Below are 24,714 nucleotides of genomic sequence, written 5' to 3' on the forward strand. Positions count from 1 at the left end.
GAGCACTGCTGCATCCCTGTGTAATGACAGGCTTTCTAGACAGTGTATGCATGCTGGCCATCTTCCCCGCTGATAACATTGAGAGCTGAGTACATAATTACACGGACTAGATAAGTATTTTCAAATATTTGTTGTTCAGCTCGTAGACATGCCATGGCTTGTGTTTTGTTACCTAATTCTTAGGACTTCGGATTCCGTCGACTTCTTGAGCACGAGCACAGCGTGCTTCGGTTAATGCTTACAGTCACGTTCCACGTGTGGTTTATTTATAGCCACGTGTAAATAGCAGAACCTTTGGGATAACGGGATTTCAGCACACAGGGCGCTTGCAGCAGCAGCAGCGCGGAAGGCAGCAGAACGCAGCCATAGATAGCCACCTGGAGGCTGAGCGCAGCATAGCCTGCTTCTGCGAAAGGAAGGAGACGCAATACTTAAATCTCAGCGCACTCGCTCCACTGGTTATTCTTTATAAATCAAGCAGCTCCGAAGGGGAGTCCTGCTGTTACGCGACCAACCCCACCGCCGAAGCGCGGGCAGCACGCGGCGAGGGCCGCACCCCTTGCCTGGCAACACTGCCGGCTGCACTCAGACGTTGGGCTGGAGACGAACCGCACCTGGCCTCGTTAAGCCCACATGCGGCACTGCTCCGTGCACCTGCGAAACCACCCCCCACCCACGGGCCCACCATCGCGCGAGAAGCCACGAGCCCGGCGGGCCGCGCCGCCAATGGGCGGGCAGCGGGCGCGGATGTCATCCAATCGGCTCCCGAAGTCAGTCCCTGCTCCCGCCTCCTGCGCGGACAGCCAATCGGCGCTCTCCTCAGTTCCCGGAGCCCTCCTCTGCGGCTCACACAATCTTGACGGCGTAGAAACTTAGAATCTCACCGTCACTCGTCGGCGCTCTCCGCCAATGACGTCGCGAAGCGGCCGCGCCGGCGCTCTCCGATTGGCTACTCCGGGGACGGGGAGGCGGGCCCGGCGGAGCGGCAGGCTGCGTTCGGGCCGCGCCGAGGATGGGGCCGTGATGCGGGGACGAGCAGGTGAGGAGGCGCGCGGGTGGACGCACGCATCGCTCGGCGCCCTCAGGTAGGGGCGGCCCTGCCCGGGGCTCGGCCGCTTCGCTCGAGCGCTCCCGGCGGTGCGGCGTCGGCTCTCGGGCCCTTCCCGAGGCCCAGGGAGCGCCTCGTACGGTGCGGGCCCGGGGGCTGCGGGCAGCGGGCCGAGCCCCAGCATTCGGGTGTGCGCTGCGGCCGCTGTGGCCGCGTCGCGCTACGGGAGCCCGGCGGTGCTGCCCGCGGTGGGGGTGGGAGGGGGCGGGCAGCGGCTCCGGGGCTTTCCGCCGCTCTCCTTCTGCGCTCGCGCTTCCTCATGGGCGCTGCGGTTGCGCGGTGTGCCCGGCCGCCGTTACCGACTCCGACGGTCTTCAGATCGCGTTTGCTTTTAGATGGGTGTGCTGGTTTCTGTCGGGCGATGTTTTCACTGGCGCTCTGCTCCCGGCCGCTGGCGGCACCTGCTCTCGGGAGCAGCGTTATAAATAACGCGTTTCCAGCGCGTGCGGTCCTCGGCAGCCGCTCTGTGCCAGCACACGGCTGCTTCGTGGCCCCCGCCGCTCTAGGGCGGTGCGTTTGGCGTGGGGAAGCGGTACATAAGTGTTCAGAGATGTGTTTACTAGTGATAGCAAGCTGGTAATGAACTTTGTCGTCGTGGGAAGCTCGGTAGCGCTTCACGTAGCGGCTGTGTGCCGTGCCTGTGGGTGCCGGGACTGAGGAAGAGTGATAGTGCGCTACATAAAGTTATTTTGTGATCTGACTGTGGCTAGTAATGTGTTCACTCGCTGAGCTCTTTGCTACTAGGGGTGTTGAGATTATATAACACTGCAGTGGACAGGCAGGTGGAGCAAATCAGGGGGTTCGGTAGCAGCAAAACCTGTCCCGTTCCTCGTTTCTCTTTTTAAGCTCTTGAGCCTTCTCATAATACGCTGTTTCCACACATCCTTAGTATAGCTACCGAGAGTGAAATAAGGACCGGGGTCTTTGTAGCATCAGCGTACTGGGCATTGCTTAGCTGTGTGCAGGGGCTCAGGGAAAGGGGAGATAAGTGCCTCAGCTGAGACCTGCTGCAGAACTGTGAAGGGCACAGTGGTGTCTATTGATTGCTCAGTGTCTGGGAAAAGTAGAGGGGGAACACAACTAGGCAGAACTTGGGTAGAGCTTGGGTTTGACACCCGAATAGACTTAGAAAAAAAACGTGGTCATTTCAGTACATTCCTTTTAGGGAAAAAAGGATCCTGTTTAACTCCTGATTGTTCCTCTTACGTAATATTACTGTTTCAGTCTGATGTTGGCTCACGGTGTCAGAGGTGGATGTTGGTGGGATAGCAGTAGAGGTTGAACTTTCCCACCAGTATTCCATTACACTTTGTTGCCATGTGACGGATGGCAGTAGAGGGACAGTCTGACAAATGGTGTCTGACATGGAAGTGGATGAAGCAAAGAGGTGTTTTTGAATTCTTCATTGGGGAAAGTGGCACCCACTGATGCTTGCTGAACGTTTATGGAGATCTGACAGTGGATGTGAGCTCAGAGGGGCAGTGGATTGTGTGTTTCAGCAGTGGTGACTGTAATGTGAAAGACAAGCCATGTTACTGTTGGCCATGCAGAGCAGTCACACCATGAAATGAAGAACATCTCAGCCACCTTGTCTGTGGTAATTGGTGGATTATGACCACAGCAAATAGAGCTTAGGTGTATGGAGCTGAGTATCAGCTTCACTGTGTTGGAAACAGTGGTGGCAGTGTTGGGATGATATCATGGAGTTTGCACCATGTGGGTCCCACAAATACACAGGAAGAGAAAGAACACTGTGCACAAGTTTGTCGGACCTATTGTACCAAAATAGTACTGAAGGTGACCATTTCCTGCATCACATCACTACTGGTGATATGATGTACCCACTATGAGCCAGAGTCAGAACAGCAGTCCATGGAGTGGCTATATGTGAATTCCCCATCATAGAAAAAAAATCAAGATGTAGCCCTGAGCAGGTGAAGTGATGTGCTCTGTCTTTGGCATAGAAGAGGGACAAACTTTCTGGGTTTCCCTGAACCTGGACAAGCCTTGTTAACTCTGACCACTTCATTGTGGTCATACTGTTTGAGGACTGTGGAGCACATTGCTGGCTGTAACTGGACTGTCCTACCGTACCCATTGCATAGCTTGGATCTGGAGTGTTTGGACTTCATCTGTTTGGCCTGATGAAAGATCAGCTGTGTGAGCAATCATTTTCCTAGCAGCTGTGCCATTATAGCAGCTGTGAAACAGTGGGTTGCCTCTGCTGGTGCAGGCTTATGAGTGTGGCATGCAGGCTCTTGTTCATCACTGGTGAAAATGCATAGTGAACTGCTGAAATATGGTGTTTTGTAGCTGAGAAATTGCTTTATCAGAGAGTTTTATTTTGCACTCTGCATCTGTTGTAGTCTCTGGGGAAATAAAGGGGCATTACTTTCGGAGCAGCCTACATGTATGCATGTTACTTGTATTTCTGCTGCCATGAGTGATTAAATAATGTAGTTACTTAAGTTTATTGATTGTGAACTGTAATTCTTAGGATAATGTTTAACAAAGGTGCTTTCTTCCAGACTACTTTATGAACTGATGTATTTCCTATTTTCTTGAAATGGATTACCTCTCTGAAATGATAAAGAAAGCTGCTAGGTTTGTCTACATAATAGAATGTTTCAGCACTGATGCAGTTTGGCTTTCATACGTTGTTTATTGTTCACTGTAACTGCCCATCTCTGTTGCTTTAAGGAGTGACTATTGCAGACGGGTGGAATCTCCACTTTCTGTTCATTGCATTACACTGACACAATTTTCTACTTCACTAAAACAAAGTGTTATCTGAGATGACAGATGTAGTGCACTTTGTCAGAAGTCAGCAGTCACTGGGCATGAGGAAAGGTCTTCCTAGCAAGAAGCTTCCACAGAATATTGTTTGTGTTTGTGAGGCTATCTTTTCCAGTTCATTTGAAGTTGAGATTTTTTTTCCTTTCACTTGAGTGGTTCCCTCATTTCAGTGTGCTTTTTTCATAGCCCATTCAGGGAAACAAGGGAAGGAAATCATAGCATTTCCAAGCACAAGTGTGTGTGTGTGGTCAGTGGGACTGTGGCTGTTTAGGGTCTGTTTTTGCTGCCTTGGATTTTGCCGAAGTGCTTTTGCTGTGTTGGAGGAGTGGTTGTGGTCACAGATTTGAACAATTTTCTGTTCTTTTACTTAAGACTAGCAGAATTTCCCCATTTTAAATTCCCCTATATTTCTGTTTTTCCTAGGCCTTCTGCTCTGGATTTGGTTCTTTGCAATATGAAAACTGAATCATTTCACAAAGTGTGGACCTTTGAATAGAGTTTTTCAAGATCAGTAGACATAGATCAACAGCTTTATTTTTTTTTTCTTGAAAACTTCTGTGCAACTTCTGAAGTTTCAATCACAATGAGTTCAGGGTTATGGAGTCAAGAAAAAGGAAGTTCGTCCTATTGGGAAGAGCGCATCTTTTACTTGCTTCTCCAAGAATGCAGTGTCATAGACAAGCAGACTCAGAAACTGTTGAAGGTGCCCAAGGGCAGCATTGGGCAGTTTTTTCAAGACCGTTCTTCCCTGGGGCACTCCAGAAATATTCCTTGTAAAGGCAAGAAACTGCAGATTGGCTTGAAGATTCTGGAACAACCTCATGCAATTCTGTTTGTGGATGAGAAGGATGTTATTGAAATAAATGAAAAGCTAGCTGAACTGCTTTTGGCAATTACGAACTGTGAGGAAAGGTACAGCTTGTTTAAAAGCAAAAGCAGGTTAACTAAAGGCATCCAGATAGATATTGGCTCACCTGTTAGAGTACATCTTAGGTCGGGAGAAGAGAAGTTTCCTGGAGTTGTTCGTTTCAGAGGACCCTTGTTGCAGGAAAGGTCCCTAACGGGGATATACTTTGGAGTAGAGCTGCTGGTAAGTTTCTTGCTAAGGGAGAGCATCATATGTATTTGATAAGATGAATTGAAAATGCCTTTAAAGAGGCGGTTATAAAGAATTTTGGACCTGTTGCCCCTCCATACAGCCACCCCAACTGTGTAGCCTTTGCTCTTTTCATAAGTACTACTGCCTGTGGAATCACACCGTATTGCATCAGCCTTAAATGCACAGCATACAATGAAGACGTGTGCTGGCAGAAAGATTCAAATATATTCTGACTCTTCCAGTCTAGAATGAGTTAGTTACTTATGCTTCCATCACAACAAGTATCTGACTGTCAGGTTTCTGTTGAGTACCCTGGTTTTCCATGCATGTGGCAGCAGTGCCAAGATGCAGTCAGTCCATAAGTGCAGGCCTAGATTTTAACCATGTTGGAGAGCACAAACATCCCAGTTGCAACTAGTTAAGCAGAGGGTATTGCTGTTGTGTGCTCCAGTGAGGTGTTAGAGCACACGTGTTACCTAGCATGTGATGTTGAAGGATTAGATTCAGGAGAGTGCTACTTGTGCTCTAGGAATGAATTTTTCTAAGTTGTTCATTTTTTTCCACACTCTTTGCAGTTGCCAGTAAGAACCTCAGGGAATGTCAGGCCTGAGCATGGGTGAAAACTATCTCTCTGAGTTCTTAACGTTTGTGTCTAGTATGAGGTAGTCTTGCAAATCTGGCAAAAATTTGATAATAGAAGGAAAATCTGCTGCTGAAGAATATGTGCTTCTCCAAGTAAAAAGCCTTCTGCCTTTTAATCCCTTAGGATAGGCAGCGTGTACATTTCCCACAAATTCTGACTTCTTTTCCCACTGTAATGATAGTTCATCAGGCTGATTCATACTGTGGGTTCTCCAGGTCAATGGGATTATATTACTGTTTCTGAATAGCCTGCGTTTGCACAAAATGCACTGCTTTTTTTCTTCTTTGCTCCTCCCTCTGATACTCAGGAAGAAGGTCGTGGCCAGGGCTTTACTGATGGACAGTACCAAGGCAAGCAGCTTTTCAGATGTGATGAGGATTGTGGGGTTTTTGTTGCTTTGGACAAACTGGAGCTGGTGGAAGATGACGACAATGAACTGGAAAGTGACTATGCAGCTCCAGTTGACACAATGCAGGTAGAACTTCCTCCTCTGGAGATCAACTCCAGGGTTTCTCTGAAGATAGGAGAGAGTATAGAGTATGGGACAGTTATATTCTGTGATGTCTTACCAGGAAACGAAAGTTTAGGATACGTTGTTGGAGTGGACATGGTAAGAGAATAATCCGACTTTAATAACTTTTGCATGTGTGTTAGCTAGTAAATTACATGCAATATAAAAGAAGAAACATTATCCACAAGCTGCTTCAGTGGAGGCTGACCTAAAATGGGAAAGAAACAGTAGTGCTTGAAAAATGTCCCTTGATAGTAACTGTTTTTTGTCAGTAGGTAAATAGTACCGTATTCGATGCTAAATGCTTCAGGACAAATATTCTGGTTCTGCTGAGGAGCCTCCACTGAGCCACTTGCAGTGTTCCATGTCAGTCTTCAAGTAACAGCGTTGAATGTTTGTCTTGTGAGACTGGCTTTGTTCTGCCTTGGAAAAAATAATTAGGTTGCATTCCTATTTTTTTTTAGTTATTTTTTTCCATGTAGCTTTCGTCTGTTTGTATTTTAGTTTATCCTTAAAATTCAGTATTTAAAGGTTGATGTTTCTAGAAAACATGATGTTTTTTATAATTAAAATTAGAAACTCAAATTTCTTAAAGTGAGCTACTTGAGCAAATTGCTGGCAGTTCAAGGGTGCTTTTGAGACCAGGTGCTTCTGTTTCCTTGATTGCCACAGCTGTTACTTAACAGCACCACAACTGTTCTGACTTGTGTAAAAATGACGAGTTTTAGTGGAGGAATGATTGTTGAAACAGGAGATACTTTAGAAAAAAAATGTTTGTCTTTAATGTTTGACTCAGTTTATACAGAAAAGATATTTGCTGTCAAACTTTAATTTTCCTTTCTACTACAAATGGTTAAACATGTTCTTACAGACACCTGTTCTGTAAGCCCTACGTTTTTTCTTGGTGTACATGTAACGTGTTTTCCTATTTTTAGGATAACCCTATTGGAAACTGGGATGGAAGATACAATGGCATACAGCTATGCAGTTTTGCAAGTGTTGAAAGCACCCTTCTTTTACATATCAATGATGTTATACCAGGTATGCTCTACTTTCTTAATCCTTAGGCAGATGGATAACATCTCAATCAGGCTCAGTTATGTGATTAAAACAATAGTGTGAAATTACTGTATTCTGAATTCATTTGAATTTGTATTCTCTTCAGTTTCTCCCTCCTATTGTTTGCAATCTCACTTGTGGAGACTGTTCTAATGTTGAACAAAGTTCATGTCAAATTGTACAGTATAAGATGTAAGCATATGTAAGTATGTGAGAGGTGGCAGCAGAAATCATTCTTGAATATTTTTTTACTCAAGGAATTTAAATACTGGGGATCGTTACACATTTCTTCCTTGGATTGAAATGTATTGGCAGCATAATTTATGCATTCTGTGAATACACACTTGAAAAGATTCTGAAAAATTCATAGCATTCATAATTCAGTTACCTTGTGACAGCTGTAATCTTGTAATTCCTCTTCTGAAGTAAGAGAATAGTTTCATGTTATTTATTTGTGCTCTCTCTGAAATCAGGTGGGAGTGTGGTTTTGTCCAGTGTGTAGCTATTGTCCCTTCTCTCTTCAGCCTGGCCAGCTTTTCATAAGCTCACCCACTGCTTGTTGACTTGCTGAGGTGCATGTTTTTGGGCTCTCTTTTCACTGAAGAATTCAAGGAAACGTTTTCTGGAGTTCTGTTTGTAAGAATTTCACGCATTTCCTGTAGTGTAAGCATGAATTGTACATTGAAGAATCTGAAGTCAGTCTGTTTGGTGTGCTAAATAAATGCAGAATTAGAATAAATAATGGTTGATGCAATGGAGGCAAATCCTGACAAATAGAAGAAAACGTTGGTTGTGTGTAGCGAACACTGTTTTACCCCCTTCAGCTTGAAAACTGTGTGGCAGACCTTTAATTCAGTTGCATTTCAAGCAGAATTTTTGCAAGATGTAGAAAACTAATGTTGCATTCATGTGCACCATCTTAGAGACTGTGTCACAAGACAGGAGGCCTCCCAAGCTTGCCTATACTGCGAGAGGTGGTGATAAAAGCTCGTTCAACCACAGTAAGCCAAAGGCAACAGGTATGTATGAGAGGTCATTTTATAGCGTAATATTACAAATTTATATTGCTTGAGGAAAAGCATTGCCTTACACTTCATTTATTCTTGCTGTTACTTAGAGAAATTTAACTCAAAGTAGTGAATGCTCTGATATTTTTGTCAACTTAATTTTCACAGTAAGGATAGTTGACAGTTTTCTGAGGTGTTTTTTTTTTTGTTCAGCAAAAATTGAAGGGCATGTTACCTCACAGCCCAGTCCTTCTCTGAAGCTGTGGTTTATTTGTTTTTAAATTGAGTTTGCTGTTGACTTTGTTCTGCTTAAGAAACTTCCAAATATTTAACGGTGGAGCAGATCTATTTAATAACAAGGTTATTAATTTTGCTGTGATTCAAAGCCAAAATGAACTTTTATAAAATACAGGCTTATTTTGACTTTGGTTTTGGCTAGATTTTTCCTATGGGAGGGAGTGGAAGGAAGTAATATGTGTGTACATATATTTTTTTAAAAGGCATAAATCAAAGTGCGGTGTCGTCTTATTTCTGCTGTCAGTTTTGGGTTATGGATTACTAATGACAGGATGTATGCTCTGTAAGCTGCTGTTCTCCCTTGCATCTTCTGCTGACTGAGATGGATGGTGTTATGTCAGCACAAGTTAAAGCTGTGTGGAACTGGATTGATAGTTTATTTGCCTTTTCAAAAGTTTTTTTTTTTTAGCTTTAAAAGCAAGGATTAAAAAATGCCTAACAATGTGTTTCTTAAACTGCTTTCTTATATCCATAATTCATAGTAATGGAAAATTAGCACTTGTGGGTGGTTTTCTGCTTTTTCAGATTCTTTAATTTTCAGTCTGAGTGAAGTCAGGGTAAACTGCTCTATGGTTGCAAGTCAACAACTGTTGTTCTTGATACATGAGTTGCTGCTTTGTGGAAGGGCAGTTCTGTTGTGTTGGAATTACAGTAACAAACCAAGTTCTTTCATAGTATAAACTAACCAGCTGTGAGTGGCAACGAATCTCTTCAGTGCAACATGCTTTCTTTTCCAGGATCTACCTCTGAGCCTGGAAATAGAAACAGATCTGAAGTCTTCTACACGTTAAATGGCTCATCAGTTGATTCTCAACCTCAAGCAAAAACAAAACCCCCGTGGTATATCGATGAAGGTAATGAGAGGTGATAGTCTTTAAAGTACACGTGCATGTTATTTCAAAAGAAAAGCATATGTATATTTTTTACATAAAACAATTAGAATTTAGAGCAAAACAGTTGGAGTATATAGAAAACATACTCTTGTAAAGGGATTTGGAATCCCAGTGCAAATATACTGTCTTAATTGGCAGACCTGTTTGTGTCCTGCATGGGATTACATCTTGGAAGTGTATTTGCAGCACTGTGGGAGCGTGTGTGTCTTGCAGGCAGAATAACACCTTAGTAGGAAGACAAGATACTCCTTGTTGTAGGCAACTATATACAGAAACTGTACACTGTCTTCTTAATATTGTAGTTCTCTTAAATCTGTAATGCTATAGCTGATGAGTCTTGAAGTAGGAAGAAAAGTTACAAACATACACATCTAAATAAATTACTTTTAGGAAATCTCTCCGAATTTTCACAGGTGTGGGTGCATATACCGAGAGCATTACTGGATTTTCATTTGCTTCTGGATCTATTGCATATATATATATTTTCTGATTACTGTTTCCTGCGGTGTGGCTAACTCAAGGGATAAATACTGAACTAGTAACATTGGTTTACTGTGGAAACCTCCAGTAGAATAGGCCCTGCATTCTGTGAACAGTAGAAGAAAATTAGTTAAAATTGTTCGTGAGGCTTTACAGATGTCAAGCATGGAAATATATTTAAAAATCAGTTTGTCTTTTTTAAGAAAAGAAAAAGTGACTTTTACTCTGTAAATATCAGTTGTGTAGTAGAGACAGCGTAGAGAGATGAGAGTAGATGCAAAACATCTGTGTTATTACATCTAGTTGTGATCTCATTAATTAAGCACTACATTAGTTATGGCTCATTAAAGCCCTTTATTCTCCATGGACAGAGATAGATTCCCTGTACTAGAACTGAAGTATGTTGTGGTGCAGCCAAGGGGAAAAAAATGCTTTTCCAGTTGCAAATCATGTCCATAAGCAATTACTTATTTCTCTGTTAACTGATCTGAGCTTTCTCCTCAGTTGTTCAGTGTTCCTAGTTTGTCCCACTACAGTAGTAATCCTTGGGGCTGTTAACTTGCATTCAAACACGAGTTCTGCCTTGGGTTACTGAAAAACATTAATTTTTCCTGTAATTTCTGGTCAACATTTTTCTTTTTGCTGTTTTTCCATTGGTTGTGTGATGCAAGTTGGAGGGCTATAGTAGTTTTTCCTCACCCAGTTCTGTCTCTGGTGCTGTGAAGTGACAGACATCTTCCTGCAAGTCTCCAGCTTACTGCTTCCTGTGCAGGACGCACTCATTAGATCAGATGTAGTTGCAGATATATTTATTGATTTTTACAGCTAAGCCTCCCCTTTGGCAAGGAGAGGGAGGTGCCTCAAACAAAACTGGAGGTAACATCTTGTTTTTGATTCTTAACAGTTGCTGAAGACCCTGCAAAATCACTTACTGATTCATCTCCTGGATTTGGGCATTCTTCACCACCACTGCAGCCACCTTTAACAAACTCTGTGACTACAGAAAACAGATTCCACTCTCTCCCTTTTAGTTTGACAAAAGCATCAAGTACTAATGGTGCTATTGGACACAGTCCACTGTCTTTATCTGTTCAGTCAGTCATTGGTGATGTAAATACCACAGCTAACCAGGAAAGTCCATCAACAGGAGGCCCTGTTGGTAACTCGCATGGTCTTGAAGCAGGCTCCTTGGCTGAAGTTAAAGAAAATCCCCCTTTCTATGGAGTAATCCGTTGGATTGGCCAACCCCCGGGGGTAAATGAAGTACTGGCTGGACTGGAACTGGTAAATATCATCTGATAAGTTATGGTTCATATTAATATTATCTGCTTGATTTTTGAGAGTTGGTGCCTCTATGCTTAGCAGTAGTAGTCAGTTTGGAGGAAAATTTGTCTCATTGCTGCTTGATCTTCTTGTGACATAGGTGAAATGTCAGATGGGCTCTGACTTTCATGGCTGCCCTGGGCCTTATTCTGTTACCAGGCTCTAAGGTGGCCTTGTGTTGTGAAGCATAATTGGGTCAGAATGACTGTAGGTGACTGATTTGCTTTGTAGGTTACTTGCTTAAGTGGAGTATCCTTTGTCTACCTTACTTATGAGCTTGTCACTGAAGCAAGAAGCCCCACACTATTTAAAGGTTCTGTGATACACAGTTCTGTAAAATAAAATAAAGTCCTGGGTGTAAGAGCCTCTAGTAGTGTATGTGGCATGCCAGCAAGCAGACAGTGTCAGGGTCCATCAGCAGAATCGTAATGCTGGTTTTGGTAATCGATGGTAGCAGTATTCTTGGTCCAACAGCTGGGTGTTCTGCATTCCTACCAGCCCTTCATCAGTTCACAGTTGCTGCAATGCATGAATTGCTTTTATGTATTTAGAGTTACTCTCTAGTTGCATCCACAGCAGTGAATGGCTGTCACTTATTCTTGTGTGTGCAAGTAGAAAAATCTAGGTTGGAAAAGGCTTTCAAGATCAAGTAACTGACCTGACTTAACAAGTCCTGTCACTAAACTGTTAGGAATGTGGAGTTGTTTTTTTTGGGGATAATTTCTGATAAAATTTCAGATAAAGTAGTGTACAGTTATATGAAATAAGTTTTAGTAAAGTGAATGCAAATGAGACTGTTGGAAGAATCCTGACATTTGTGGCTTCTTTGGGTGACGCTCAGTGTATAGTTTGCCACAAGTGTTTGCATCTTAAGATGGCTTTTGTCAAGCTGGGCTCTTGTGCCTGTTTGTTATGCATTTCTGCATTAATCCTAGCAGTTTTTGTAAGCAGTAATATACCTTAAGTCATGTTATCAAAGCTATTTAATGACTATAACTTGTTATACTTCAGATCTAGCTTGTCTTCCTTGATGTGTCGTCTGTAGTCCACGTGACACTGAGAGTATTCACACTTCCAATGCTTAATGATTTTAATAGAGTTCTGAAAGATGCTTGGTAGTACACACGTTGTTTTTTCTACTATAGAAGGTATCTGGATTAAGGGGCTAGCTTAGCTAAAGCTCTTGTCTCCCACCTCCCCCAGAGTTTCTTCTGAAGGAGGTGCACCTCTTAATTTCCTCAGTGAATTCAGGTAAACTGCACCTCAGCTGAAGCTTTGTGCACACACTGGAAAGCTGCAACATTGCTTACTAAGCTTCAGAGTACTCAAAGGGTAATTTGTGGGTAGTATTTTAGTCATATAATTACAGAATTCTGGAAATATGAAATAACAGTGAATTCTCACTTCATTTTCAGGAAGATGAATGTGCAGGTTGTACAGATGGAACATTTAAAGGAACTCGATACTTCACTTGTGCTCCGAAGAAAGCTCTTTTTGTTAAACTGAAAAGCTGCAGACCAGATTCCAGGTTTGCATCACTACAGCCAGTCTCCAATCAGATTGAACGCTGCAACTCTCTAGGTACTGAGCTTCTACTTAGTTATTTATCAGCTGGGAACTGACACGGGGTTTGGTTTCATTGAACACTTGGAGATCTCTATGGGTATTAAGTAAGGATCATGAATAGAAAATCAGTCTCTATAGAGCTTCTCTGGCTTTTTTTGTACATAATGGTAATTTAAGGAAATTTCATAAAGCTTGGGAATTTGTTATGCTGTGTATTTCTTACTTTAGAAATTGTAAAGCAGTGTTGCTGAAGATGGTATTGCAATCCCATATTGTTGGATTTGCACATATCAGAAATAAGAGTTACTTCTGTCAAAGGACTAATTAAATACTGAAAGAGTGTACTTTTATGATGAAAACTAGTGGTGGAAAAGTTTTTTTCTAACTTTATTAGCTTTCTTGGGTCACGTCATTTTGTTTGGGAGAACAGCAAAGGATAAAGCATCTCGGTATTGGGAAGGTGGCCTGAACAGGGCATTGAAACTGAGAATTTCACTCCTACTGAACAGAACTAATTCAGTGCTGCAGGCTATCTGAAGTACTCCTGTGTGCACTGTGTGGAATGTGAGGCCTTGTTTGCTTTCTGGAAGAGAGTTAAGTCTTAGTATAATAAAATGCTATTCTAGTCCTGAAAATGAATGTTTTGTGCTAAGGCAGAAGTTTAGCTATAAAACATTAATAGGAAAATCTCAAGGGGGATAAAATTGGAGGCTTTAAAGTGTCTTTTGAAAAAAAAATTTCAGCCTTTGGAGGTTACTTAAGTGAAGTGGTAGAAGAAAACACTCCTCCAAAAATGGAAAAAGAAGGTTTAGAGACAATGATTGGAAAGAAGAAAGGTATCCAGGGTCATTACAACTCCTGTTACTTAGACTCCACCTTATTCTGGTAAGTTCACAATTTGTCTAGTGGCATCCCAAGGTGTGGGTTAGTGGGAGGTAACATTAGAAACACAGAACACACAATCCTTGTTGTAATGATTCTGTTTTTATTACTGTGCAGCTTAAAAAGTCATGCATTACACTCTTTAGCACATACCATGCTCCTTAAATATGAAAAAGTTCTTCAGGATGTCCTGCTTAGCTTGAAGTGCTCATCAGTCACCCATGTGTCCAAATTGTACCGGGCTTTCAGGATTTAAAGGGAGTTTATAAAAAGGGAAATTAACTTTGTATGAAGGTAGATAGTGACAGGATGGGGGAAATGGTTTTAAACTACAGGGTGATTTAGATTAGAGAAGATGTAAGATACTGCCCCCCAGCTAACAGAATGGAACAGGTTGCCCAGAGAGACTGTAGATGCTCTGACCCTGGAGGTGTTCAAGGCCAGCTTGGATGGGGCCCTGGGCAGTACTGGACCCAGTGGCCGGCAGCCCTGCCTGCAGCAGGGGGCTGGAACTTCATGATCCTTGAGGCCCGTTCCAACCCATGCCACGATTCATACTCTTCTTGGTTGTGTGAATCTGTGGACTTCTGAAGGATTAGGGAATATGTGGGTGGGATAGGGTCAGAGAGGAACTCTTTTTTACCTGCTTGCAGAATACTGCCTTGGTAACTGGTTTTGTACTCTGCTGGTGTGAGGGTATGGGGTTTGAGTGGACCATAACTACTTAGTACAGCTGTGTTGTCCTGTGTCTGTAGTTATCTCACTTTGTGCTTGTTTAGTTCTTCAGTTCTTCCCGTGGCTTTGCTTCGCTCATCTTGTGTTGTTCAGCTGGTTCTGTCTTCAAAATCAAAACCAACCTGCCTTTTTCTTTCCTCCATAGCCTGTTTTCTTTTAGCTCTGTTTTGGACACTGTGTTACTCAGACCTAAAGAAAAGAATGACGTAGAGTATTACAGTGAGACTCAAGAGCTATTGCGAACAGAGATTGTGAATCCTCTTAGAATGTAAGTAGAGACATAAATGGGTCTTCAGTCTAAAATAAATGTTATAATAAAGCCTGCTGCAATTACATTCTTGATGCAAACCTGCCAAGTTTCCCTGTTTAATAATTGCTCTTCACAGTAAACTACATCAGTGCTGCCTGGAGATAGTTGCACATAGTTTGGTGATGAAATACATTAGTCTCTATTTGGAATTAGAACAAGCATAAAACTTTTGTAAAATTTATACTAGAATGTTGGTAAATGAGTTATATTCATTTATAATGTCCCTATTTATATCTTTTTATTGCTGTTCTTGACAACAGAAGTATTTGGGGTCAACTTACACCAAATTTTCACAGTGTCATAGATTCCTGGGGGCTTACAAAGCTTCAGTAATTCTGCAAGTGACCAAAATGCTTTTATTAAACATGAAATAATAAACATAAAATAAACTTCATAATTTCTCAGCTATAAGGAGCAAAGGGAGTGTGGTGAAAATCTTTGTATGGTGTTTGCTTTCATACTTGCAAATAACACAATTCTGAAATTCTGTGGGCAAGACTTTCCTTGGATTCCCAGAGGAAGATGATGTGTTGTGAACCTAGTTGTTGTTTCCTAGTTTGCCTGGTGTATTCCAGGGTTCTGTAGTGCAGGTAGAGGAGTGCACATAGAGCACAGCATTCTCAAATGGCTGAGAGGGCTGAAAGGGTTGCTCTGCCTTTCTACCATGCTTACAATGTTCTCTGTATTTTCTATAAAGTTTGAGAAGGTGGCAGAAAGCATCAGCTCCTCAGATCAGAAATGTACTTCTGTATCTTTCCTGTATACAGTAACTCTTTATTAATGACTCTGATGGTGCTGTTGTATATGACATCCTGAAAATGCTGCATTAAGTGGTGCAAATTAGTGTGAAAACTAATCAGAAGTGACTGACTAATCAAAGAGTACTCCTGGTAAGTTACAGTTTAAAAAACCCACTTTTAACAGTTATGTAGGAATACTGAGTAAAGTTCAACATTTACAGAGCTTTTAGAAACCTTGGAGTCAGGTGAGTATGAGGAATCCGTACATAGGTTTGCAGAAATACTGCACAGTTACTAACAGATCTACAGGCCTGTGTTTCAGCACTTGAGTTTTTTTTCCCTCTGACTTGATTACAAACTAGCTAATAGCTTGTTAAACCCATTTGTCTTAGATACGGGTATGTATGTGCTACAAAAATAATGAAACTGAGGAAAATACTTGAAAAAGTTGAGGCTGCATCAGGATTCACTTCAGAGGAAAAAGGTAACTGGGAAGGCTTTTCCTTTATTTTATAATTTGTAAGAGCTGTACTACAAAATAATGTATTATACAATGTAAAACAGATTTTTTCTGGAGCAACAATATATATATTTTTTTGCTTCCTCCCTTCTATAAGAAATCCTCTAGCTTTATTAATTTCTGTATCCAGTTTTTTTCTGACTGGATTTATTGCTTTCTTGTGCCCATGTCTCTATGAGATGAGACACTCCCTTCTAGCAGTTAGGGGTGATCTCAGAAAAGACTGTGGTACGGTTGTGGTCTCCGTCCTCTTCCAAAATGTCACTTTGCTTCTTTTGATCTTCCCCACGACGTTTTGTCGCCACAGTGGTTACGTAGTATTCTAATAAATACAATGTGTAACATGTTAGGAAAATCAAACTCAATCTTTTGATCTGCTTCTGCATATAATGATGAATTAACATTTTCATTATGTAGCTGTTCTGATTTTGTGTGGGAGAACACCATGTTCTTTGAAAATGCTAAATGCTGAAAACCAATATTTATTGCAGTTAGTGGCAGGAAGTAAAATAAAACAAAAATGCAGGAGGTGATTAGATCTCTCGGAAGCTGATGCTGGTTTGCTCTTCGCCAGAGGGCTCATTCTCTAGGTTAGATGAACTTTATACTGCGTGTCTTCATACAAGCGTTAGCTGTCATGTCTCTTCATTTGTCAGTTGTATTTTGAAAGCTTCTATTTCTCCGGGGAAGGGGTGTGAGGGACGAGCAGTGAGCGAGGGGAACAAGTGTGGTACCAAATGATTCCTCTGAAATACAGAGTGTCTTTGCAGTCTGTGCTGGAGAACCTTGTTAGCGTGTTGAGAACATGCATCTTTTTGTAGTGTCGAATGGCCTTAATAGAGGCTTGTGCCATGAAAATGTTCATAGTTTGTCATAACCTTACCTTGACGTATCATGAAATTGTACAAATGAAACTTCACATTTTTCTTATTTAAAGTTTTGTGACTTTTGTTCTTAATATATAAAAAGCAGCATTAAGACAACTTTATTTTTTTCCCAGATCCAGAAGAATTTTTGAATATTTTATTTCATCATATTCTAAGAGTTGAACCACTGTTGAAAATAAGGTGAGTCTCTGTTCTTTGTTGAACTCATCTGTCTATAGAGGCTGATGTCACCTTTCTCACCGAGCTGCACGTGGGAAAGCCTCAGTGTGTTCCTATTAGTTGTACTGGAGAGAGGCACAATAATACTTTATTAATGAGGCCTACAGCTTATAGCTACTTATTTTTGGTACAAGCTGCAGGGTTGTAGCTGAAATATTTGTGCTTAAAAAAATGCTAAAGTAGAGAGGATGTTGGATAGACTAAGTTCTTGTAGTTTGTGTTCTTTGCAAAGTATAGCTGTTGTTATGGTATGTCTGATAATTTCTTCCCTCTCTGAAATCTGTTTTTAGATCAGCAGGTCAGAAAGTACAAGACTGTTACTTCTACCAAATTTTTATGGACAAAAATGAGAAAGTTGGAGTCCCAACAATTCAGCAGTTACTGGAGTGGTCTTTCATCAACAGCAACTTGAAATTTGCAGAGGTTGGTGACAACTGCTGCTTTGTCAGAAATGGTGATGGCTCTGTACTTACCCATTCAGCAAGGGGAGAGAAGTGGGGTTGGGTATGAAAGGAAAATGCTGGAGTGGTCAGTGGAACAGGCTGCCTACATTACAAACATACAGTTTGGTTGGCTTGATGCGTACGTTACCAAGACTGCTCCCATCTGTTTAGCCAAAGAATTACTAGAGTAAAACTCTTTGATTACTGTAGGTGACTTGCCTTAAGGACTAGTATTTTGGGATTCCTATGTTTGTGAAAAGCTTTACAAAGGAAAGACTTAAAACAAAAAAGCACGAATTTTTTTTAGCTGTAGATCTTTTTTTCAAAGACTTAGTTTTGTCTTTTTTCTTAATATTTAAGACAATGGACTGCAAATCTAAATAACATTTAAATACATTTATAGCATTAGAAGTATACTTTATATTAGAAGTCTAAATTTAAATAATAGTCTTTTTCAAGCTTGCCTGATTATTTTCTTACCTTTTACCTAGGCTCCTTCTTGCCTGATTATTCAGATGCCTCGATTTGGAAAAGACTTCAAAATGTTCAACAAAATTTTTCCATCCTTGGAGCTAAATATAACAGATTTACTTGAAGACAGTAAGTATACAGTATTGTTTTCTGGTAGTCGCTTTCAAAAACTCACTTTCCTTACACAGTCAAAGTACTCCAGGTGGTTTTTAAGTACCTGTGTTCAGAACTGAGTAGCATGTAAACCTACCATGCAGTGATGGTGCACATTTAGCTATGTATCCCACTTGTTCATTTTTATTTGCACACCTAAATTTCTCATGCTTGTCACCACTGAGTTTATTGTACTCTGTTACCTAAGGAAAAAAATACAATAATTAATAAGACTACTAAACTTCAATAGAATAATCATCTCTGTTCTGAAGCTGTCACAGTGTTTTCTTTCACCGTCGTAGCCACTGGCTTATGTTATTCATCTATTTGCTGATGTCAACAGAGGTAGAGGCAAAGACTGATACTTCGAGAGAACTACTTTAATAACAGCCTGTTTTCACTTGTTCATGAGTTGATTTAACTTCATTTTTATTGCTGTTTGCAGCTTCTTTTCTTCATTTTCAAGGGAAGAAATTAAATGCAGTTTCTGGTTTGATTAGCAATATGGTTTTAAGCCTTTTAAGAATGTAATCTCTCTGCAAAGTAATAATCCATCTTTTCCATACCCTTCTTAACTTCCAACTTCCCAACTTAAAAAGACCCCTAAGTGGTAGCCTAACATCTTGTTTAAAAATGCAGCTCCCAGGCAGTGTCGTATCTGTGGAGGACTTGCCATGTATGAGTGCAGAGAATGTTATGAAGATACTGATATTTCTGCTGGGAAAATCAAGCAGTTCTGCAAAACCTGCAATACACAAGTAAGCTGCTGTCTCTTCTGCTTGGGTTTACCCCAAATGGAGTGCACTGCAATAAGAAAAGTGTCATGAGAGTTAATGAACTGCCTGCCAGGGAAAGCTGTAGCCTTTGTGGCAAGTTGGGAAGGCCACAGGACCCTGAAATGTGTTCATCAAGAAGTTCTGCACTAAAAATGTGGTGCAGGCACCTTGGAATTTGTTCCCAGTATTCCTTAAAACACAATTCTACATCTTAGTTGTTAGAACTGGTAAATAATTTCATGGTATAAAACCATTTAATTTTTAGAGCTGTTTGTTATTTTGCATGAAGCTGTCAATTTCATGACTTATTTTCAAGTCTTGAACATATTAAATTCTTGCACTAAATCTGACTTTCCTTCTTAAATTTGACTTCTTCTTGGTAAATACTGCACTACACTTGATATGGGGAGGGGAAATAAATGTTTGCTGCTGTTACTTTGCAGTTCCTTCTCTGAGACCATTAATCTTCAGTAGAGCTGTTCTCAGCTTTGTCTGCCACAGAAACAAATAATCTTGAGTTGGCTTTTTCTCTTCTGAAATATTACTTCAATTGTAGGTTCATCTTCATCCCAGGAGACAGAGTCATAAATTCAACCCATTGTCACTCCCTAAAGATCTGCCAGACTGGGATTGGCGACACGGCTGTATCCCATACCAGAAGATGGAGTTGTTTGCTGTCCTCTGCATAGAAACAAGCCACTACGTAGCATTTGTCAAGTATGGCAGGGATGAATCTGCCTGGCTTTTCTTTGACAGCATGGCAGATCGGGATGGTATGTCTTTAATCTGTTCTCTTAAATTTTGTCTATTTTTTTTTACTTGTATTACTGTTCTAAATTTTAGCATCTATTTCCTAACGTTTGGTGGTACTAGTGTCATCTCCTTCGAAGCATTTAATGCTGGGATGTGAATCCTGACCCAGCCTTAGCACGTTGATATCATAGCAGACTTAATGGTGTGGTCAGATTTTCAGCAAAATGGGATGCCTTAGTAAGTGTATGGTACAGAATTAACTGGAGGAATCTTCCAGTGGGGCTTTTTCTGGTTTTCTGTATGCTGTAAGCTTGGCAGAGAGAATTTTATTTAAAATGAATTTATATGAAAGTTGCAAGAACACTAAATGGATGTACACAACTAATTGGCAGATAATTTGCAAATCACTTCTTTTGCTTAAATAACTTAGTGAAGTTGTATTCAGAACTGCAGAAATGTGGTGAAATCTGTGCTACTTATTTGAGTCTCTTCAGAGTTAGCAATGAGAAACAGAAACTTACCTTATAATAGCACGCTTTTGTCACACAGAATAACACACGTTTGTCAGGAAAACAGGAAAACAAATATTGCTGCATTAAACAGTATAAGAGAATATCTTTAAACAAGGACTGTGTTGAATTCTGCTGCCTGTGAGAGTAATAGATGCAAGTACTGGACTGAATACAGCAGTTCTTTGCGCGCAGAATTCTTGAGTTCCTCTGTGTTTTTTCCTTTTTGCAATTATTTTTATTTTTGGGTGAGATAGGGGGACTTGCCTTCTGCCAGAAGTGAAACTGCTGCAGGATTAAGGTCTTCTTAACACCCACATGGTAATAAAGTGTTGTTTTGAGGGCTTGAAATGTGTATGACTTAAGTCTGTTAAGAAGCACTGTATTCCTGGAATGTAGGATCACATGAGATCCTGCTGAGCTTCATTTTTTGTATCACAAATATTTTTATTCAGCTGGCTTTATAAGCTAACCAAGTGTCTGCTAGGGAACACTGCCACAGATGTCCGTACTTGTGATCGAATTTGCTCACTTTATATTTAAAGCAGCCAGGAGCAAACTCCCCTTTCAGTTTTACAAGTCAGGTACTGACAGTCCTGGCTTATAATTTCATTTTACTGTTATTTCAGATGTGGGAATATTCCATCAGAAAAGCAAGTGATTATGATTGATATTATTTTTCATCGTACTTTGAAATCTCTGTGCAGAACAAATGATGCACTGATTTTCTTTAATGGCAATCTGTAATGCCACAAGCTGCTCTGTAATTTCTCTGGAGCAAATCTGCTTTTCACACCTTTTTATGAACCTCGAAGAAGTCCAAAATGACACGTTTACATTTTTTAGAAGGTATCTGTAAGGATTAGTTATGCTGCTGTAATTTACATCCTTTTACCCTTCATAATGTACTTTGATGGAATCCTAACTGTCCTCTGTTGCTTTCCTTGTGCATGAAAGGAGGTCAGAATGGCTTTAACATTCCACAAGTGACCCCATGTCCAGAAGTTGGTGAATACCTGAAGATGTCTGTGGAAGAACTGCACTCACTGGATTCCAGGAAAATTCAAGGCTGTGCACGAAGACTGCTTTGTGATGCTTACATGTGCATGTATCAGAGTCCGACAATGAGTTTATACAAATGAACAAGGCCCTCTGGAAAAGAGAGGAAACCAAATGGACATTTCTACTGTTGCGTTCTCTGCATTTTTTTGTTAGTTTTGATGCAACCGTTGCAGGCGATGGATGCGATGACGAGGAAGAAAGTTGACCTGGAGAACAAAAGGATCACTGTTCTGAAAACTACATGTGGAGTTCTGGTGGAAGTATTTAAGCATTTTGCACTCTAGGAAGTGTGCTTGTGTGTGTTTGTTTTATAAACAAAGTCTAAATGAAGTTACTAAAACAAAGCTTTAAGTGCATTCATTATATATAGACATTAAAAATAAAAGTGGAGTTATTAGCAGGAGAAATCTCCTTAGTCCATTGAGAATGTGCAGGTGCAGTGTCACTGCACGGTGAGTTTCTGTGGACCAAGGATGATAGTTCTTGTTTCTCTCCCCCCCAGCGCTGCCTTTTAGCACCATCATTTCTTGAAGAGAATATTGTCAGTTTTAATAAGATAAATGTTAAACTGTTCGTTCATTGCATATTGATCCTGTCCTGTTAGCTGTCTCCTTCTGTGTTCTTTTCAGTTCATACATTTACATTTTCACAAATTAACATCCATTTAAGTATCTCAGTTCCTGTCCTATGAAAGTCAAGCACACTGATTTGCTCTTTGGGAAGTTGGGATTTTGGGGGAGAGGAGAGCAGTAGTAAGGGGAAGGATAATTGCTTAAACAAAATTAGCAATGTGGGGTTACAGATCTTTTTCTAACTGCGTTTGTAAAGAAAGCAGATTGGAACAGATCATCAAACTGACAGATGATGGGAGGACGAAATAAAACAAGGACTGCCTCAGGGAATGCTGCTGAAGTGGACTCTAGTTCTTGGTGAAACAAAACTGACTTTTATACAGTACATTAAGCTACTACCTAGGAATATATCACACATCTGACTCTTGATGTCAGGATCATTGAGTATTCAAAACTTCTGCCAGGAAAAATGAAACCAGACATACTGGTAGATCAGTTTTACAGTATACCAAGTACTTAATGAAAAGCTGCACAACCTGGATTGTGTGAAATGCACCTGGAAGTCTGTTGGTTCCTGTTTGCAATGGGATGTTTGGGTTTTTTTGTTGCTTTTTAGCCACTTCTGTAGCTAAATGCTATATGTATGTGTACACAGTGAGATCTGGTTGTACAGAGGAGTTACAAATTGTATGAGCTGTACGTTTTCAACTTCAGATGTTTTATATGGAAACTTCCTCCATGGGATCAAGTCCCTAGAGAAAATGTAACAGGAAGAGCTGCTTTATCCACTGTTTTAAAGAGGATGCAGAGTGATCCTGTGTTGTAACATTTTCTTGAAGGAAAACAAGGGTCTCCATGTGGGATGTGTTCCCCCAGGGGTTGTGGTAGAGCAGCATACGGACGGAAGGGCTTGAAGGACTCATGTGTCAGCTCTATGGAGCACAAAGCAGGGCAGAGAGCACTGCTCTGTTCCCTGGGCTGCTGATGGGGGGAGCAAGGAAGTTTTTGTGTTGTTGCTGCTTTTGCCTCTAATATTCTCCTGGCAATATTCTCCTGGCTTCTGAGTCCTGTAGCCTTATTTATCTCATCTGTGCTCCTAGCAAAATGCTGATTCTCTAGTGTCAGTACTACTTTGATTTCTTCAACTCCTTTGCTCCTGAAAAGCTTCTGTAAGGCTTTGTTTACCTGCTGGATCCTGTGCTCACCTGCCAGTGGAGGGGCCTGTTTGCTGGCCATGCTTCTTCTTGGCTCTGGGAAAGCAGCTGCAGGTGCTCTCAGGTGTGCTGACAAAGATTCCACAACAGCAGCCAGTGGGTAGGGGATGGAAAATAAAAGGTCAGGCACCTGATGATGACTTTATAATGCCTCTTATGTATTGGGAGCACAAGGTATGATACCCCAGCCTCCAAGAACCACACCTACCTGCAAGTATTTAGAAGCAAATAAAGAAGTTTTACAAAATGAGCGTAAGCTTCCAAAAATGAGACCAATTTAATACCTGCATTTCTTCTCCCTAGATTTATTTTCTAGTAAAGATAAAGCATAGGGCATAATAAGTCTGACTATAACAATCCACTCTTACATAACTGCAACTATCCAATGATTTTTTCTTTTCCTCAGAATGCACATTTTAACAACAGCAGTGAATTAAAGTAGGGGGGTGTGAATAACTGAACTCTTGGCTTCCCGGCTGCAGTGTTTCTCATCTGACTGCTCTCTGGTAATCCAGCAATGGAAATGAGATGTCATGGAAACTGGCTTTGGTTTTCTATCTCAGGAAGGACTGCACAGCAAACAGATTTCACTGTAAAAGGAAAAGCACACAGAATTCAGCGTGCTCTGAATGGGGACTGAGTATGCTGGTTTGAGGAGGCTGCATGCAGTGTGTTACGTGCCCTTCTGGTAAATGCAGTGCACGAAAGTTCCAGTGGCAGAGCACCCAACTTTGGTGTACATAATGCCTCTGGGAATGTCCCAGTTAGCTTTCTCTTTTCTGTTTAAATACGGAGGCTGCGCCCATAAATTAACAGCACTCAGCTGACTGCTTCACAGTTCGCCTCTCGGCTCTAACCATGATCTTAATGTATGAGAAGGAGAGCTCCTAATGGCCTGCGAGCAATTCAGGTGAAGCTGGGGAAAAAATCCAAGGTCTGCAGCACCTCATGCTTACCAATGAAGATCCCACAGCACTGCAGGTATGGCAGCACGCTGCTGCCCTCTGCAATGAGGAAAGAAACTGCAAGATTACCCGTTGTCACTTAAAGGTTTTATCATGTAAAGGTTTTATAACGTATGTGTGTGTTACTGCTCTTGAGAACGGAGTACTGTGTTCTACCAAAGCCTTTGAGCGATGGCAGTTGTGAGCGAGCACTGTGTAACAGCAGTTACTCACAGAAGTGGTTGCTTCATTTCAATGCACTTATTTTTCTTGTGCACTTTATGGTCCGCTGAGCACGGTCCCTTGGTCGCCACGCTCCCTGGTGCAGCTGGGCACAACTGCTGCGGGTTGCCACTTGGTGGATCCAGAGCTGAGATGTGTAAAAAGCAGCTTGAAAGCTTTGTGTACTTTTACCACTGTAACAAAGCATGTTTTCTCTGGTCTTGATGTTTTGCTAAATAAACATCTCATGGTTTGTGCACAGATCATCTCTCTAAACTCACAAACGCTGTCTGCAAGAATGGGGTAGGGAAACAAACCATTGTATCAGGTTGCCCTGAACTAGCCTTAACTTTTCTTCCCCAATGGTAGAAAGCAATTAGCTGCTGCTGGAATGTACCATGTGTTCTTTCTGTATTAATTAAAAGTATTATTCTTATTGCTCTCTGTACTTCTTGTGGGGGGAGGGGGGGTGATAAAGAATGCTGTATTGGAAAAGATTGCATTACTTACTTAGTCCTTT

At 41.3% G+C, this 24,714-nt stretch overlaps 1 protein-coding gene across 3 annotated transcripts; it reads left to right on the top strand.

Annotated features, from left to right (window-relative positions):
• The first annotated feature begins 969 nt into the window (after nt 1-969).
• Nucleotides 970-22,851, top strand: CYLD (CYLD lysine 63 deubiquitinase). Of its 3 annotated transcripts, none has more exons than XM_065733240.1 (17): nt 970-1,039; nt 4,328-4,994; nt 5,954-6,256; nt 7,093-7,198; nt 8,140-8,235; nt 9,258-9,374; nt 10,798-11,177; nt 12,632-12,797; nt 13,526-13,667; nt 14,545-14,667; nt 15,842-15,933; nt 16,970-17,036; nt 17,366-17,498; nt 18,010-18,118; nt 18,782-18,900; nt 19,475-19,691; nt 21,138-22,851. In XM_065733240.1, the coding sequence occupies exons 2-17, from the start codon at nt 4,488-4,490 to the stop codon at nt 21,320-21,322; spliced, it is 2,862 nt and encodes a 953-aa protein (XP_065589312.1). In that variant the 5' UTR covers nt 970-1,039; nt 4,328-4,487; the 3' UTR covers nt 21,323-22,851. The 3 variants fall into 3 exon arrangements, with proteins under 3 accessions (XP_065589312.1, XP_065589313.1, XP_065589314.1); XM_065733241.1 differs by having other exon boundaries at nt 5,954-6,121; XM_065733242.1 differs by lacking the exon at nt 970-1,039 and having other exon boundaries at nt 4,947-4,994; nt 5,958-6,256.
• The last annotated feature ends 1,863 nt before the right edge of the window (nt 22,852-24,714 follow it).

This window comes from Cyrtonyx montezumae, unplaced genomic scaffold (genome assembly GCF_038088225.1).
Source record: "Cyrtonyx montezumae isolate F1298 unplaced genomic scaffold, pur_monq_1.0 scaffold_17, whole genome shotgun sequence".
Lineage (NCBI taxonomy): Eukaryota > Metazoa > Chordata > Aves > Galliformes > Odontophoridae > Cyrtonyx > Cyrtonyx montezumae.